The sequence below is a fragment of the Megalopta genalis genome, chromosome 4, assembly GCF_051020955.1.
Source record: "Megalopta genalis isolate 19385.01 chromosome 4, iyMegGena1_principal, whole genome shotgun sequence".
Lineage (NCBI taxonomy): Eukaryota > Metazoa > Arthropoda > Insecta > Hymenoptera > Halictidae > Megalopta > Megalopta genalis.
The window spans coordinates 24,390,660-24,408,550 of NC_135016.1; the positions used below are offsets into that span (position 1 = coordinate 24,390,660).

At 46.6% G+C, this 17,891-nt stretch overlaps 1 protein-coding gene across 1 annotated transcript in view; it reads right to left on the reverse strand.

The window, feature by feature from the left end:
* Positions 1-16,453, reverse strand: part of LOC117223078 (zwei Ig domain protein zig-8) — a 48,184-nt gene extending 31,731 nt beyond the window's left edge. Inside the window, exon 1 of the mRNA XM_033475205.2 lies at positions 15,547-16,453. Within this exon, the coding sequence (XP_033331096.1) occupies positions 15,547-15,616 (70 nt within the window). The 5' untranslated portion in view covers positions 15,617-16,453. The remainder of the gene's footprint in view (positions 1-15,546) is intronic.
* Between the last annotated feature and the right edge of the window lie 1,438 nt (positions 16,454-17,891).

The following is a 17,891-nucleotide window of genomic DNA, read 5'->3' on the forward strand; positions in this document are numbered from 1 at the left end:
TCTCCTTTGTTGGGAATTATCGAATTTCGCCGAGTGGCTTAGTTATCCGTAACTTCGCCAGGGAAAATTGCTAATTACAGTGGCGCCCGCTCGATGGCCGCCTTTCTTGCTCGGTTAGTCGAGGAGGAGCTGGTTGACCAATTTTTTAGCATGTTCGAACGACGTAATTTAACCAGATTTGTTTGTCGATTGGCACGATTTAGCCTTCGCGATAATATAGATAATGATCGAAGGTGATTAGTCGGTTAAACATGATTTCCTTCAGGCACATTCTATCGACATCGATTCTTTCTACCAGCTATATCGGCTCATTTTCCCAGCTCCGTTTGAACTACAATGTAATGTAATAATCGAAGGGAATTAATTAACTAGTCATAATGGTCTTCTTTTAGACACATTTTATCTTCATCAAAGTTTAGCCCGGCTTACCTTGCCGAGCGGGTTTTGTGCGCGCAGTAATAAGCGAAAGTATTAATGCAGACCGGGTTTTTACATAAAATTCTGTGAATATTTCAACCGCGCTTGGAAAATTCCCTCCTTTATTGCGCTTCGACTAAACGTATGCGATATTGGAATGCATAGCACGTCGTGAAAACGCGTGAATGCATGGCACGTCTCTTGATATAGAGAAATCGTAATTTGTCAAGGTTAGTAAGCACATTATGCAGAAAAAAAAGGAAAACGTGATTTTGTGACGTAAAACACGGGAGAGAAGAATTTTTTTAAAGGAACTTGTGCTATCCCTGCGCATTTCGTTAGCATCAGCGCGTGGAAACGTTACATTTACATTGGATTAGAAAAGAATCAATAAGATAAATAACAGTGAAGTAATTTCGTGAACATTTTCGACCTTTCCTTGCCGAAATACAATTTTCGGATCACAAGAGCTTCGCTATAAAAATTGGAATTGCTTAGGGTTAAATTCCACACAAAAAAGAGTTGCTAGAAGTTGTTTTCCCGAAGATCGATTAACTTTTGATTGAAGAAAACACTGAAGCGGATATAAACGCGCTTGTTAACAGTTCGAAAAACGTCAGATACAGTGGGTACGTTTTTCTAAATACAGCAAATTCTCCCTAATTTTTCTTGTAAACAAAAATGGACAATTTGTGAGGAGGAGATACGATTATTCGAGGCTTGCACCTCGTTTTTGTCAGTGTTGACGATCGGCAAATATAAAAATGAGCCGCGAGGCTCGAATAATCGTATCCCCTTTTCCCAAATTCTCCATTTTTGTTTACAAACTGAAGGAAAATTTTGGAGAATTTACTGTAATCCCAGCGATGCAGCAAACACCTTACGCTTCCTAAACAATCCGAAACTAAACGAGTTCGTGAAAGCGAAAAGACAAGTTTCACGTAAAGTTCTGACGCTGACAATGCAGGGACAAATTGACTAGTCGGAGAATACGGAGCAAGGAAGGTTTCTGTTTCGACCTCGCAACCTTTGACACTTTCCTGGTGCGCTCTCTTCGCTTCAATTATCCGACCGTTTGGACCGATAACGGAAACCTGCGCGACAGGAGCTGCGACTATTACACTATAAATAGCGGCGGGTCTCTACTGAATGCCAATCAGTCCTGCTTTCCTTTGTCATTTCTGCACGATACCGAAGTACTATAATGCTTCCCGAAAATTATACGGAGCACGGTTTAACGTAGAGATTCGGCTTCTTCATAATTTCATATTGCTACGAGGCGTATTGCATTAGGATATTGCATTAGGCGGATTGTTTATCCAATGAGAAAGATTTGCTCATGAACTCTGTGACCCGACAGACATTTCGCTCCTGTTTTCGATAAGAATCGATAAACTTACAAACAGCGAAGCGAGAAGATGTTGCGGATTGCGTAATGTTTTACAGAGAATCGCAGGCTCCAGTTAAACTTGGAGCTCCTGTAAAGAGGGGACAGTTCCGCGAACCGGTAAGTCGAAAACTTTTAAGGCAGAGCTATTTAAAAACTTCGTGCAAAAACTTGTAAAAACTAAACAAGGATATTTATATATATATATATCTTCAAGTTTCCAGGAATATTAAATCATAATACAGTAGAGCTGCACCTTAGTGTTTCGCATTATGCTTTTAAGCGGAAACTCGTAAAAACATCACGATTTAAATCGCGTAACAAACGTAAGCAGTACCCGGCCGCGACTTCCGCGGAAATAAAAAAAATTATGCGAACAACCGCGCCCTTTAAACAACACCGGCGTCCGTCCCGCAATTTCGAAATGTCATGGAACTTTGCTTCCCGTTTAATCGCTTCTACAATTATTCCGAAACCAACTTCATAAAGGCTCGGCGAAATTACGCCTCCACACTGTGACACGACCGGGCGTTTATTTTTCAGTTGAAATTTGCCCGCTCTCTTTGTTCCCCGCTGTTTTTGCTTGGTGTTTTCCCTACGATTTCAACCGGTCGCAACAAAGACGACGGTTACTTAATTAACTTAACCGATGGCGGGGGGGCGAGCGACGCGGCTGTCATTCAACGGCCCGCACGACCGTGTTCCTTCGGATGCGCGTTTTGTTCTCGGTGAAATAATGCCAGTCATCGCAGCGGCGCGCGAGCAAAAATGGTTCCGCGTCGGTTTCGCGGGTGACGTAATTCCAGGGGCCGTGTTATGGCAGCGCGAGGAGAACGCATTAGCGGTATTGCTCTATTATTCAACATATTTTAAGCGACAATACGAAAGAAGGGAACGGAAGGGACGCGAACTCGCACCCCAGCCGCGCCTTCGCGGAACAGGTAGAATAAGAAGAGTGCACACCGTGTCGGACGTCCAAGTGGACGAGGTAGTTCATTAACCGGCTGAAAATTTTTCGTGAACCTCGAAAACTGTAGGCAGCATTTTCATGCTGTGTGCTCGCCACTCCAGACCGCGAGATGCTCGCCGATGCGCGTGTATTCGTTTTTGTCTTGACAAAGACGGGAACGGGAGCAAAAAATCGCGCCGACCGAGGGGGAACAAAAGCCAGCGAGAAACTGTCCATACAGATAGGAGCTCCGGAGCTGACAGAACTTCTTTGCTGCTCCGCCATCGTAAACACTATACCGCCTACGCCGTCACAAATATTTGATCACTTACAGCGGCGGCAGCGTAAACCACGGTCTGGTATATGTTTTTACGCGGCGCGTGACCCGAGAGCAAATAATTTGTTGCTGCTTCCGGCAATTAGCGCTTTTGCTATTCAAATTTGTTATGCTGGGCAGGGGTGGGCCGAAAATACAGAATAAACTGGTTCGCACGCAAGAAATGTGTTTGACAAAGCCGGCGAATATTGTGCGTTCGTCACGAAATTAACGAGATTTCTTTTGAATTTTATGAATCATCGTGTCGGATAAAACTTGGAATGTTTAATTTGCATGCAAATATCGGAACAAATCGATTCACTTTACAGGATTTCTATTAAGTTGTACACTTCGATGGGGTTTTTACACACTCGTTTCTCGCACGATTTTACGAAGTTCGAGGAAAGTTCCAAGATTTTAATGCGACACTTATACGAGACACTCTATATGTACACCGAATGTCTTGGTTGATAGGCCCAAATGAGTGATGCCGACTATATTCGTAGTCCGCGATAGTTTCACTTCATTCTCGCACCATTTTGTTTCCGTTTCTCGCACTTTCTTCACTCCGTAATTCTAAATTAATTGGCTTTTTCCGTTTCGAAGTCTGAGATCGTACTTTGTCGGGCAAGCGATCAAATATGTTATTATTATTAGAACAATTTTAAGAAACACCTATTCGCACTTTTTCACTAATTCGAATTCATTGTTCACTGCACAAGTATTGATCCTGAACAGGAGACACTATGAAAAGAAAAAGCAAAGCATGGATTCTTAAAAATTGTATTAACCCGAGAAAGATAACCTACGTCGCAGAGGCGCCTGCGAAGACTGTTGATTTTTGTTAATTTTTCATAGAGGTCTAGTGATTTAAGTTTAAAATTACTTAAAATATAAAAAAATATAATATAAATGCATTTTATTTTTACAATAATGCCAAACCTTTAAAATGACTAGATTAACTTAAATAAATATCCATTGTTAGTATAAAATTGACGCCTTAGAAAAGCATGCGCCTCTGAAGCGTATGGTTATCTTTTACGTACGTTGTCATATGGTTATCTTTCTAGGGTTAAATTAAATTCTTCTAGCTCTCCAAATTATATTATATTAAATTTATAATACCTTCATCTCTTACAACTGCATTATATAGACAATTTATATAGACATTATATAGAGATTATATTGACAAATATCAATTAAAACAATGACACTCGCATTTAGGTGTGTTAAACAATAACGTTGGCGCGTTAATCGTAACTTTCAGTGATATTCTCCTATGTATCAATTAACTTTCCGATTCCATTTTCAAAACGTTTCAAACGTTTACGGATTTTTTAATCTAAAAATGTCTGCCTCCATTAGAGCTTTTAATCCTTCGATATCAAATATTGTTGGTCGACTCGATCCCGATTGATCGGGAATCTAAAAACTTCCATTCTATATCACCGGAAAATGAGATTTTGTCACCTTTTTACGCTCCAAGAATATTCTCCACATGCGTCATAAATAGTTTTAACGATATCGTTACCTATACCGTTCTCTTCGTACATCACGCGATATTGAAAATGAATTTCGTTAACAATCGTTCTTTGATTTTTTTTTATAGGTCAATCATGATAAATCAAATTAACGACAGGATACAGTAGGATCAGGATTATCCGAACCTCCGATGTCTGAATATTTTTATTACGCGAACACTGGCATTGCATACATCAATGTAGATTTATCGTAGCACCGCAACTAAGTAACCGTTTTACCCGAACATGTAGCTCCTTACACTTAACGATTTCTCTCAGCTACATTGATTTGTCGCTAACAAATTCCTATACGATACAGATAATTTATATTCGTCGAATGAGTACCTTTGCTTCAATGGTGAAATAACGATATAATAAAAGGGTAGAATCTGATTTCGATTTAAAATCTATACTTCGAAGACCATGTTCGAAGTCTTTTCCTTCAGGTTGCATATTTCCTTGATTACATCAGATATAATCGCGACTTTTCCGTTTTTCGTAAAGCGTAGGGAAAGATTTCTACAAAAAACATTGCAACAGGAACCCACGGGCTAATAAAATGAGTTTGCGGGCCAAGTTCGAAGATATATAACGTTACTTTCCCGATGGTCCGTATCTAACTGTCAAACGAGATAAGATCGAGGAGCAATCTCCGTCGACGCTCCATCAAATACGGGAACAAAAGAAAATCGGAAGCGAACGAAACTATTACGAGGCACGAACGTCATAAAGACCCTTGCGACGAGGATCCTGCAAAGGAAAACTGTAAGTACGGGAACGTGTCCACTCGAGGGTGGCTCTCCTGTAGAAGTTTCAGGTAGATACAGATCCGAGGACAACTTTTCGACGGTTTACTCTCCAGCGGTTGTCGCGTCTGCTCCCCAGGGTGGAACTCGCGCAGAAATATTATCAAGCAGAAAATCTCCGGCAACTTCCACGTTTTATTCGGGATAGGCTATACCCCCGCGGTGCGTTTCCTTGCAATTGGGAAAATTCAATTTATCGCCTCGTATCGGAGGCACGATGGAAAATAAAAACGCGCGAGCCTGGTCACCGAGCCACTCGACCGTCGACGAATCGCCTAATTACAGAACGCTTAATTGTTGCGATGTTTACGGAATCATCGAAAATTCTGTATCGTCAGATCAATACGAAACGCGCGGCGGCAGCGGCGCCGCCGCCCCTCCTGCTTGCAAAAATTCGACGGCCGCGTCGGCAAATAATATTCGGCCCGGACGAATCTGCCGCTTTCCAACAACGATGGTATTTCGTAACATTTAGGAACGCGCGGATTGTTGTATCATTGGCATGGTTCGCGAGTTCGTGCACCGGGAATCTCGTTTGTATCGAGGCACGCGCGATATCTGCAATTGTGCCGTGTAATTTTACCACGGCTGTACACAAACGCCATTTCGACGGCGCAAATACTTAACGCCCTACTCTGTGACGGAAACTGTACCTACCGGCTCGAGTACTTTCGGGGTTTAACGGCCCAGCAGTAACAACAAAGTGATTACACCATCGACATTGCTAAATACCTGGCAAGTTTTCGACAACAGCACCACGCTCGCGAAAATTACTGCGCCCGGAATGCGAACACGTATAGAATGCGCTCGAAGTGCTGGCCAAGACTCCGGGAACAAATGGAACGCCTAGAAATGGAGATAGGCGGCTAAACGCGCTGTGTTTTAAGCGATTTTTGATCGCGCTTCGCTGATTTCTTAGCCGATTTCGTCGTCTCCTATTTCTCCTCTGTGTAAATTGTCTCGAAGATCTCGTCGATTTTGTTCTCGTTTATTTATAATTTCGAGATTTGGTGGCAAATTGTTCTTTTTCTTCAACTTTTATATGTTTACAGGAAGGCTTTGCGTATACCGTAGGTTGCTGACACGCAAATTCCACCTCTTTTATGAAAGATCATTTTATAAAAAGGTGACCGAAATGATAGCAGATTCTTTTCGAAAGAGAGCATGTCGTCGGTACATCGTAGATTTGGCGCAGTTGCGACAAAAATGAGAAGATAAAGTATGAAACAGAATCACCACATTGGAATAATGTGATTGTTGTAATTAATGCAGACGATTTTTATTTCGCACAAACATCCGTCGCTCGGTCATCATTTTCGAGTAATTGTAGCGGAATGCACGTAATAAACTGTGAAATCGTTCGCAAGCAGCATAGTAGTGACTTCTCAAGTGTTGCTTAGCCGATTTCGTTGTCTCCTATCCTTTCTTTGTGTAAATTGTCTCAAAGATCTCGTTGATTTTGTTCTCGCTTATTTATAATTTCGAGATTTGGTGGCAAATTATTCTTTCTCTTCAACTTTTATATGTTTACAGAAAGGTTTTGCGCATATCGTAGGTTGCTGACGCCCCAATTCCACCTCGCGAGGTTCTTTTATTAAAGACAATTTGATAAAAAGGTGACCGAAACAAACGATAGCAGTCGCTGTCTTTTCGAAAGAGAGCCGGTAGATCGTAGATCGTTGCAATTAATGCAGACGATTTTTATTTCGCACAAACATCCGTCGCTCGGTCATCATTTTCGAGTAATTGTAGCGGAATGCACGTAATAAACTGTGAAATCGTTCGCAAGCAGCATAGTAGTGACTTCTCAAGTGTTGCTTAGCCGATTTCGTTGTCTCCTATCCTTTCTTTGTGTAAATTGTCTCAAAGATCTCGTTGATTTTGTTCTCGCTTATTTATAATTTCGAGATTTGGTGGTAAATTATTCTTTTTCTTCAACTTTTATATGTTTACAGAAAGGTTTTGCGCATATCGCAGGTTGCTGACGCCCCAATTCCACCTCGCGAGATTCTTTTATTAAAGACAATTTGATAAAAAGGTGACCGAAACAAACGATAGCAGTCGCTGTCTTTTCGAAAGAGAGCCGGTAGATCGTAGATTGTTGCAATTAATGCAGACGATTTTTATTTCGCACAAACATCCGTCGCTCGGTCATCATTTTCGAGTAATTGTAGCGGAATGCACGTAATAAATTGCGAAATCGTTTGCAAGCACTAGTAGCGACTTTTCAAATGTTGCTTCGCGCAATGACGATATTTGCTTAATCCTAACACTTGCGTCGGCGGCAACAGTAATACTTATTTCATTACTAACCATAACACAAATTACAGTATTGTGTTAATGACGCTACGTAGAAGTTCGTCCATTGCGATTCAATTTCTGTTCCAATAACGCGTACAACGACGTTAAAGCTGTCGACGTTGTCTTGGAAATCGTCAAAGCTTGCGGGGAAGGCTTCGAAGTTATAAGTTTTCGAGACATTTTAACTTGCACACGAGAACCGTCACTTTTATGCGGCGATGAAAACGTTCCGAAGAGATAAAACAGTTGGATTGTGCTTAATAACCATAATAAAAGAGAGATCCAAGTAAATCTTTCGTTCGTATCGTGCACTCGTTCGATATTTAATCCCGCCGGGACGTTCACAAATCCGACGAGAGCAATGCTAAATCTTTTCATAAATATTTGTGTACAAATGTGTCGTGAAAATCGTTCGGCACACAATGGCTGATATACGACACAATAAATTTGATGTTGCATAACAAATGCTGACGACGAAACCGAAGATTATGTATCTAGGACAACTGGCTCACTCCGAATACATACTTTGGTGAATGTACAATATAGAATAATTATATTTCTGTTAAACTTAGCACACCGGAGTAGATTTTATATGTTTCACTGCACTCGGATCGATAGAACACTTGAACGATATTTCCAGCTTCCTATCCTTTTCACAAATTTTTAAATCCAATTTACGTAACCGCCTTTTTAGATTCATTGATGGATTAATAAATATTTCAATTATTTTGTTACACTCGATACAGTCTTTTTAAAGCAACATAAAGTTAGCGATTAATAAATGCAATAAAATTAATTCACTGCAATCTGAAACAACTCTTTAAGATCATAATACAACAAAGAATGTTGTATTACATAATACAACACATGCTATTATATTAAAGTCATTATTTTTTAATTAAAGTAATCTACTCATACGAGCGGATTGTTATCGTAGGTGTGACAAGTTTGTCAAAATTTCTCTCTTTTTAAATTGACACTATTTCACATTTCAAACACTTTTTATTTATTATTTTTCCAGGATTATGCCACGCAATTGTTCAACTGAAATCACAAGCTGCAATATATAAACCGGAAACGGAAACTTCTCCTTGAATGGAAAATATTTTATTTTAATCTAAGCAATGCAAGAAATTATATCTGCCAGATATTTCCACAATATACGCAACCGTTTAATAAAACACATTTCTAACTGCTTCTGAAAAAGCGATACTCTCATTAAGTTGAATCATTATTTATAATCGATGCTAACGATGAAACCTCGTGCAAAATTAATGCAAAATTCTCGAGATCGTTTCATAAAATAAAAGGTAAAGAAACATTTCGCAAATTGTCGCATTTCGCAAATGAACATGCGAACTAAACGTGCAAGAATCCACCCCAACAGCGACGTCTAATCTCGTCTAATATCCCCGAAGTGTTCCACTTTCGGAAAACGAGTTTCCAAAATGGATACCAATTTCCATCCTATTTATGGATCATCATTATGCTAGGTGAACGCTAATGGCAAAATCAACTCGGAAAATCGAATCATCGTTCACTACCACAATCCCGTTTGCAAAGCGTTTACAAACACTGTATCCAGGGACTGGAGATGCCCTTACGCCTGCCATTTGGAATCGAATCAAATAAATGTCGAGCACGCCGTATTACACGGTAGATAGAGGTCCACAGCACGCTCGAGGGTCGCCTAAAGGAGGGCGACGCGTTTGCGAGCGAGCGAGCGAGCGACCGAGCGCGCTGTTGGACCTTGAAGACGAAAATACCACGGGCAAAGCTTCCACTTAACCTCGAGCGATGGTAAGAAAGACCATGCGATATCAGTGTCGCCGAGCTGCCACCGAGCCGAGCGATTAACAAAACGCCGTTCAGGAACGGGGAACGAGTGTGTCCCGCTAATTCCCGGCCGCCGATCTGATATCCTTTTGGCTGTATCTCGGCCAATCGTTCCACGCTCGATGAATCGATTTGCCAACGCGTTTCCGTTCAGACGGCGCGAATCGGATTGGCAATCAGTGCGCGCCGACCCGGTATCGCGTGCACCGGGGACGTGCACGACCAATCAAAGCCCTCCCTCCCAGGACACTCGATCTTCCGGACAGAAGGATCCTTCAGGGATGCAAAATATCGAGCGCAGGCGCCGACACCCGCGACCCGCGACCCGCGACCCGGCGACCGAGCCTCCGGATCCGCGACCCGACCGCCGCCGCGCCGGGAAACGAGCATAATCAGACGTCATCGGGGCTGCGTCCGCCGGCTCTACGGCCACGTTTTTCGCCGTCGACGGTCACCGTGCCGCCCGAAATTATTTCGCCGGAGATGCGCGGCCGCGATTATCGCCCTCGGTGTCCCCGGAAATCGTGTTTCACGCCGAGATTACCGAGCCGCGAGACGAGAGGAGGGTGGCAGATGGCGGCCCCGGTGTAATGCGTTGTTTACGACCGATCCCGTTCGCAGATATCGTTCGTAAATTTCTTGGTGTCTGGAATATCGCGCGCGCCGGCGAAGGGGTTCGATCCTGCCTCGTCCGCCGAGGATTGGTTATGTCAACGGGCTAGGTTTCGCCTGTGCGGACCTCCTCGGAGGGTCCGGCATCGATACCGTAGGACGGTTTATCCATTACGTCTGACAAATAGCCGTCCATTACCGCGACGATTCGGTGTGTCACAGGAAAACGTTGCGCGCAAGTAGAGCATCAAAAAGTGCTTGACACATATGTTTTCGTAGCACTCGAAAGTTGAGGGTGAATAACATGTTTTATGAACCCTTTTACTCCGCCCGGAGGATTTTCCGTTGAATGCGGCCCGGTAAAATTAAAATGTCGTATTTTTCTGCGCCGAGAGGAAATGTTTAGCAGCAGGCTTTTGTAGAGCGTGCGAGTTTAGCCGAGGTGTCGCGATTTTTCGGGATTTCGCCCTGCAGTTCGACTCGATTTTGGTCAAACGTATTTCGCGCGCCGTTTCTAAATATTCGCGATTGTTACGCTTCGCTGTCGACACATTTCCTGCATCATTCGGTATTACGACACGAGCAGTGCTTGTAATACAAAACAATTTCGCGCACGGTATCGGAAATGTGAACTTGAATTGTCATACTAATTCCCAATTAATTCGCATCGAGCGACGACGCGTATGAGAGAAATTACCGTATCGGTGACATAAGTCAATTGTGTCATTATCAGAAATGGAGGATCTGGGAGAACGACGATGAACGCCCCGTGATCGAATTTCGATTTGCAATTCTTCACCGAATCAATTTAGAGTGTATCGATTAGGATAGTTATCACAGGTGAACGTCGCGCAGGTCTTTTGTAAAACACGGGACAGCTAATAGAAAAGAGAGCTTCCGAGCTTACATAGACTAATGCTGTAGAGGATGATTAAAGTGTTCACTGTTGTTGTAATCAATTTTACCGGAGCTGTCAGTATCGCTGGTGTTGCTACACAGAATGCGGCACCGTGTTGTTATTATTTTATCTCCTTACGGGATACTGTTCCAGGCCAATAAATCTGTCAATCTATTATATGTAGCTACTCAGCCATATACTGTTCGGAGAACTACATGAAAGCAGAAGGGACCCTTGAGGCTTTCACGGGCGCATTCTTGCTCTGAAACCTTAGAAGCTTCTCGATGTAAATCGTTCTCTTTCGGGATACAAGCAGTAATTATATATATATATATATAGAACGCCGAGGAGATTTTACTTTACTTTGCGCACACATCGGTCACTGGTACCCGTATATTTACGTAAATCGCGAGACTAAACACCGATTTACCCGGAGGAGAGTCCGACAGAGTTTGATTTCGTGTAACCGTCGGTTTGATTTGCCTCGCGACAATAAAAGTGGTTGCGTCGAGGTTTCAGCAATGTCGCCTGCGTTTCAATCGGTCTCGCAAGTTATGAGGCACTATAAATGCACAAACTTTCGCGGTTTAATTATTAGCCGCCGAGGATTGTGGAAACCGATTTACAGATTCCCCGAGTTCTTTGCTTTTCATTAAAGATTCCGCTTGAAGAGTTCATCCATTTACGCGAGACCATAGCTCGAAAGTAACGCGGCGTGCATCGACATCGTCGAAGCGGGCCGTTCGTTATTTATTTAGATCGAACGCGCTCCATTTCTATAGGTGTGTTCACTTTCACGATACGTTTAACGCAGAAAACTTCGGCGAAAGGTTTACGCGCGTCTCGCAGTCCCGCAGACCGGCGATATTTATCCGTTTGATCTTTTCTCGCGAACCGTAACACCAGCCTTGCCATCGAGGTCAATTTAGAAAAAACCAATACACCACTGTTCGAAGTCTCGATCACTTTCAGGGAGAACCGATAAGTAGAAAGGCTATTTCGCTCGACGACTTCGCATTAGCGACGGCGATTATACGTCGGGGCCCTTAATTGTAGCCGAATACGAGCCGAAGAATCGTCGGAGCTCGGCGAGCGGCAATTATAACTCGATTCGACTTAATCACATATTGATAGTTGCTCGGGGTTAACTGCTGTGCAATCAAAATATGCTTCTCGTCTCTGCTCGCCCCCCTTGCGTCCTCGCCTGATTATCGTTAACACGCTTATCGTGTAGTCGAGCGTAACGACATGCGCGTCTAGATTATTAACTGAGAACAATTACGTGTAAACGAGAACGCGTTTCGGGGCCGTGCCGCGCGACCGAGACAATACCGCTCGCCGAAGGAGAAAAGAGCGAGATAGACGGGGAGAGGGTGTCGGGGCGCGCGATTCGAAGGGAACAGGCGGGCGAAAGTGGAAATAAATTTCTCGGAAACAGAAAAAGGATTTCTGACATACATTTCCCCGGAGACGGTGTTGGCCGACGCGGAAGCCGGGAGCATCGGCTGAGAGACTCGGCTTCCCGACCCGCTTTATTAGAACGGCACGTACGAGTGTTCGATGTAATTTTACGACGTCATCGGCCACTAAACTCAGACATAAATCTGGATTTTCCGTCCCCCGAAGATCGCTTTTCCTCGCGCCCCTACCGGGGCTAACTCGATTTTCTGTCTTACCAGTTCATCAAACATTTACGTTCCGCTACTTCCACCGCACACTTCTCAGACTCCGCGCCGGCTTCATCGGACGGTGTTTCATTTTCGTTTAATCGAGCGAGATTCAGAGAATAATTATTTATACCCGTCGGGGGATATTCGATCCCTCCCTCTCCCACCCCGCCGATATTTTCGTGGTGTGCCTTTCTGTCTGTGTGTCAACGTACCGAGTACCCATCCGTGCACGAACAGATCCTCCTCGTCGAAGTCGCAGTCGATCGAGAATCTCATAAAACGATGCATGCTCAAACGTCACGATTCGGTCTGGCGTTGCCCATCGGCGTGAAATATTAAAACGCTCGACGTCTGTGTTGAACTCGATTAGCGACGAGTCTCGAGGAAAGACGCGATAGTCGAGGAGCGATTGCAAACGGTCGCGAACTCGCGCACCTACGCTCGAAGCGTAGGCCGAATTAGTTCTACAATAATCCCCGCGTAATCCGAATATTCCGCAGAAGCGGGAAGAGTTAATGTTGTTAGCGATCTACACGGGATACACGTGACACGCACGATGTCATATCCGCCGGAACGATTTTCCATAAGTGGTGGTCGGCGGACGGCTAAAACCTCGATTTCGAGGCAAGAACGGCGGTGGGTTAATCACTGCGAAGTATAATCAGCGGCCATCCTCGTGATTATGTTACGGTTCGGGAGCGCATAATGCATCGCGTCGATGCAGAAATCGATTTCTTGTTGCGCGCAGTTGACACCGCGAGCGGCGAGAATTTTCGCGGGCCCGGGGTCTCGGCTGGCGAAATCGGTGTTACGGGGTGTCGGATAAGTTATTTAACAAATTTGCCGGGGGCGCGTTAGCCGAGCTAATGGCACGCCGAGATCCGATCGCGCGCTTCATCGGAAGTTCCGCGTCGTTCGAATCACGGTTTGCCAATCTCTCTCTCTCTCTCTCTCTCTCGCTGCCGTTTCTCCGAGACCGGCGGTCGGAGTCCCCGGAAACGCTGCAGCGTCGATTAGCAACGAAGTTAACGTCCGGTCTGAATATTGAAATGTTTTCGTGGAAGTTTCTGGCCACGCGATCGATGCGGAAAACCACTATCGAGCACGGGCGAAGTTAATAAATCCTGTTTACTGGCTTCGTTACCGTCCAGCGAACGGGCGAGCGAGCGAGCGAGCGAGCGAGAGGGCGGGCAACGGGGGAGAGTAGGAGTCCTGAGAGTGCTCCGGTGGAAAGGAAAATTATTGGTGGTCGGACGAGGGTTCTAACCCGCCCCAGTATCGAAAAGGACCGCCGTCCAGGGAGATCATTGCGATAAAACATGCCGGAGGTAGCGAGCCACGGCTTAATGTACTCTTGATTGAATCAGCAAAAAGTTGCGTGGACCGACGACAAGCGGGCAGACAGACGGTGCGCAATTATCGCGGTTCCGCGGTACAACAGGAATGTCTTTATGGTCGTGCGAGCCGCGAAATTGATGGTCCGTTGAACGAAGATCCGGGTAATTGCGCGGATATCGCGTGGTGACCCGTTTAAGCGGCTCGCCATTACCTATATTCTTTTGATAGCTTCGAAGTGCCGTAAACGAGCCGCAGTAAAACTCCGGGCAGCTCGAGCGTCGTTTTAATTGTATAATGAAACTGGAAGTTCGTTCTCGGCGCGGAGCAGCTATCTTAGCGGCCTGGGTGCGTGCTCCCTCGCCGGCGACGTTAAACGTGCTCGGCGCACGATGATAACCGTTCTCCGTCGAGGGAGTATGAAAAAGCTAACCGTATCATCGGGAAACAGCCGCGAGAGATGAAATCGATAGACATGTCCCTGAACGACGTCACAGCGAAGATGAGGGTATACGCTACCCTTCTGCCTTCACCGACACCCGGCCGTCTCTTTTTCTCCCTCTCCCCCTCTCTCGTCCCCTCGCCCTCTTCCTCCCGTCTTCTTCTCTTCTGCTTCCGATGACAAAATCATCGAGACGACACGGTGACCCGACAAGGATAGCGGCGAGAAGAGCGCGGCCGACCCGTAGAGAGACGAAGAGAGGCGAACAGGGAAAATACAATACCGGCGGCGCGACAAACAAGGGTAGCGCTAGATACAGCCCTGGGCCGGGTCCGGAAGCAGCCCCCTCCTCCTCGATGAAATATCCTCCTACCGAACCAGTCCTCTCCTTTTTCCCTCCACTCGCGTATCTCGATCGTCGCGTCCACGATCGATCCCGGATCCACGCGGATCAGCTGCTCGATTCTGCGGTGGAGCAGACACAAGAGCAGGAGAAACGTCACCGCCACTAGCAGTAGCACTAGCAGTAGCAGCAGCAGCAGCAGCAGCAGCAGCAAAGCATCGTGGCGCGGATTTGCACGCGTGCAAATTCACGTACGCACAGTTACACCCCAAAATCTGATCGATCCATCCGCAGTACAAGTATCCACAGCCCCGCCTCCCCCCTCCCCCTTTTCACGTCACTCGTCCACCATCTCCACCCACCCCCACCTCCTCTAGCCTCACTCGGCCTCTGTAGAAGCAAGTCGACAGTCAACCAGGGACCTGAACCTAGGGCACACGAGAGTCACGGGCCAACAATAGCGCCTTTGCTGTCTTTTGTCGCGGCTACCGAGCCAACACGTATGTATGTACACTTTCTCTCCAGCGGGATCCTCCTATCTTCCAGGAGATAAAGACAGACAGAGAGAGAGAGAGAGAGAGAGAGAAAGAGAGAGAGAGAGAGAGAAAGAAAAGTAGGTAAGGTGAAGAGGCAAAGATCGATATACGATCCGCGATATAGCCGCACGCGGCGAGTACGGCAAGAGCATATGTCACGCGGTGGGATTGATCTTACCGGTGATGCCTAGGAGAATCCAGCACACGAGGCACAAGACGTAGTAGTTCACGTAAGAGGATCTCCTCATGATGACGAAGACAGTGACGACGACGAGAACGACGACGCGATCCCCTTCGACGGGTCCACTGACATCTCCGAGAACGACCAGCACACCAGTGCACTGGCGTCCGGCGAACCTCCTCGCACCTAGTCCTCTGTTATCACGCTGCTCATCCTCCTTGGCTCTCGGCGCTACCAGGCCTCGTGCATAGCAGCACCCCTCTCACCGGTGTACGTTTCCTGGTCGGATCGCGCACGTTTCTTCGTCGGATCTCACCACCGATCGGCGTGCTTTTCCTTTTCTTTCACTGATCACATTATCTCCCGATGAACTGTCGGATCGTTTCACCGTTCCGATCTATGCTCGATCGTTTCTCACGAGGTGTCCGCCGCGGCCCTTGCCCCCGATGCGATGCGTGCCCAAAGTGGCCGACACGCTCTCTCCCCGTCGATCGAACGATTAAAAAACGCTGCTACTCGCGAGCTGTCACCAGGGGCTTACTTCGTCGCGTGGTTTTGCCGTTTTTCCGACGTTCCTTCGACACGGCTAACTACGACCGAGTTTTGCGTACGGCTCGTCTGCGGTTCGTCGTCCCGGGCGAAGCTCTGAAACCGCCGGGCCTCCAGTGGCACTGCCCGCGCCCGCCCGGGGATTCCGCGCAGGCGTGCTCTTTCTCCTCTACTCTGCCGATCAGTCAGCCTCCTCCTTCCTCCAGGCCTCCAACGCTCGTTCTGTCCTCCTTCGTTCTTATCCCTTTCTCCTGCTCGGTCTTCTTCCACGATTACTACTACTACCGCTACTACAGCTACTACCACCACGGCAAATGTTGTCGTTGTCGTCGTCGGCGTCGTTGTCGTCGTCACCACTACCCTCGACGAGGCTGCTGCTGCTGCTTCTCCTGCTGCTGCTGCTGCTACTGCTGCTTCTACTGCTGCTGCTGCTGCTGCTGCTGCTGCTGCTGCTGCTGCTGCTGCTGGCGATGCTCACGGTATTACTACCACCGAGGACGGTCGTGGTTGCTGCTGCTACTGCCGACGTTGGCTGCCTTAGCGTCTTGTACGCTTCTTGCTCTTTCAATCCGCGACGTCTTTCGTCCATCCCCTGAACAAATTTTACGCTTCTTACGACGTTAACCTTCGGTGTACCCGGCTCGTATCGGGGTTCGACAACGTTTCGGCAGGGCTCGACTTGAAAATGGCAAACCTGGCCGGCCCTCGAGTTGGTCTTCTTCTTTTCCTCGAGTCCAGGATTTGTAAATTTGCGGTCCCGTCAATCGACCAGGAGTGGTTTTAATTAGCCGGCAGGGTTGTGCGGAGGGCACCGCGTTTAAACGAATTCGCCGGGATTGCAATCGACGGCCCGGCTACGCTCGGCCCGGCCGAGACCCGGCCCGGCCCGGCCCGGCCTGGACCGGTCCGGCTTCCTTTCCCGGAGACTTTTAATCAGCTTTCGCTTTGGCTCTTGGTCTCCTTCGGTATTTACGATTCTTAATTCAGCCGACTGATTACTGTTTCCCCACGCTTTTAATACCAGCTGCTTCCCGTCGCATTCGCCCGTTGCTCCCTGGCTTCCATTCGCCGCTAACCCAGAACTCCGCAATTTCGTCCGTTTATTCGAGGACGCGGCTTCGTTCTCCCCGTTTCCGTATCATCTTAAGTTTGCATTAGGCAGCGGCGGAATTGCGGTCTGATAGCAGAACCGGTTGGAATTCCATTTTTCTGAAAATATCGGGCGCTTCCGCGAACAGCAGAAAAGGAAACTCAACGACAGAGGGAAAGAGCGAGAGAGACAGAGTAAGAAAGTAAAAGCGAGAGAGAGAGAGAGAGAGAGAGAGAGAGAGAGACGGGAAGAGAGCAGGAGTCAAGATGAAGGGGGAACTAAGCGCACTCGTTTTGTTTTTACCATTCGCTGATTATCCGTCGTGCCGGACGGCCTTCGCTTCAAGGAGTGTAATGAATCCTCCTTAGGATTGTTTCGACCTATTTTTCGCCGTGCCGTGCCGTGCCGCCGCGCGTCCTTTTCTTTCATCCCCTTTCGTCGTCCCTGTGATTACCGTTGCTCACGCCTCTGTTATTTTTTCTGGCCGGTGTTTCGGGTCGCTTACGATTATTGCATTTTTCCCCCGTATCGTGCCGATCGCGTGATTCACGGCCGTAGATACCGGCGAAGTGGCCGCGACGTTAATCTTATTCAACAAGAGCGGCGAATAACCCCACGGAATTAGATGGCTCGCCGACGGGATTAATTGATCTTCGTTCGATTAGAATTCGGGGGTACATACGTTTATGTCGGTCGTGATTGA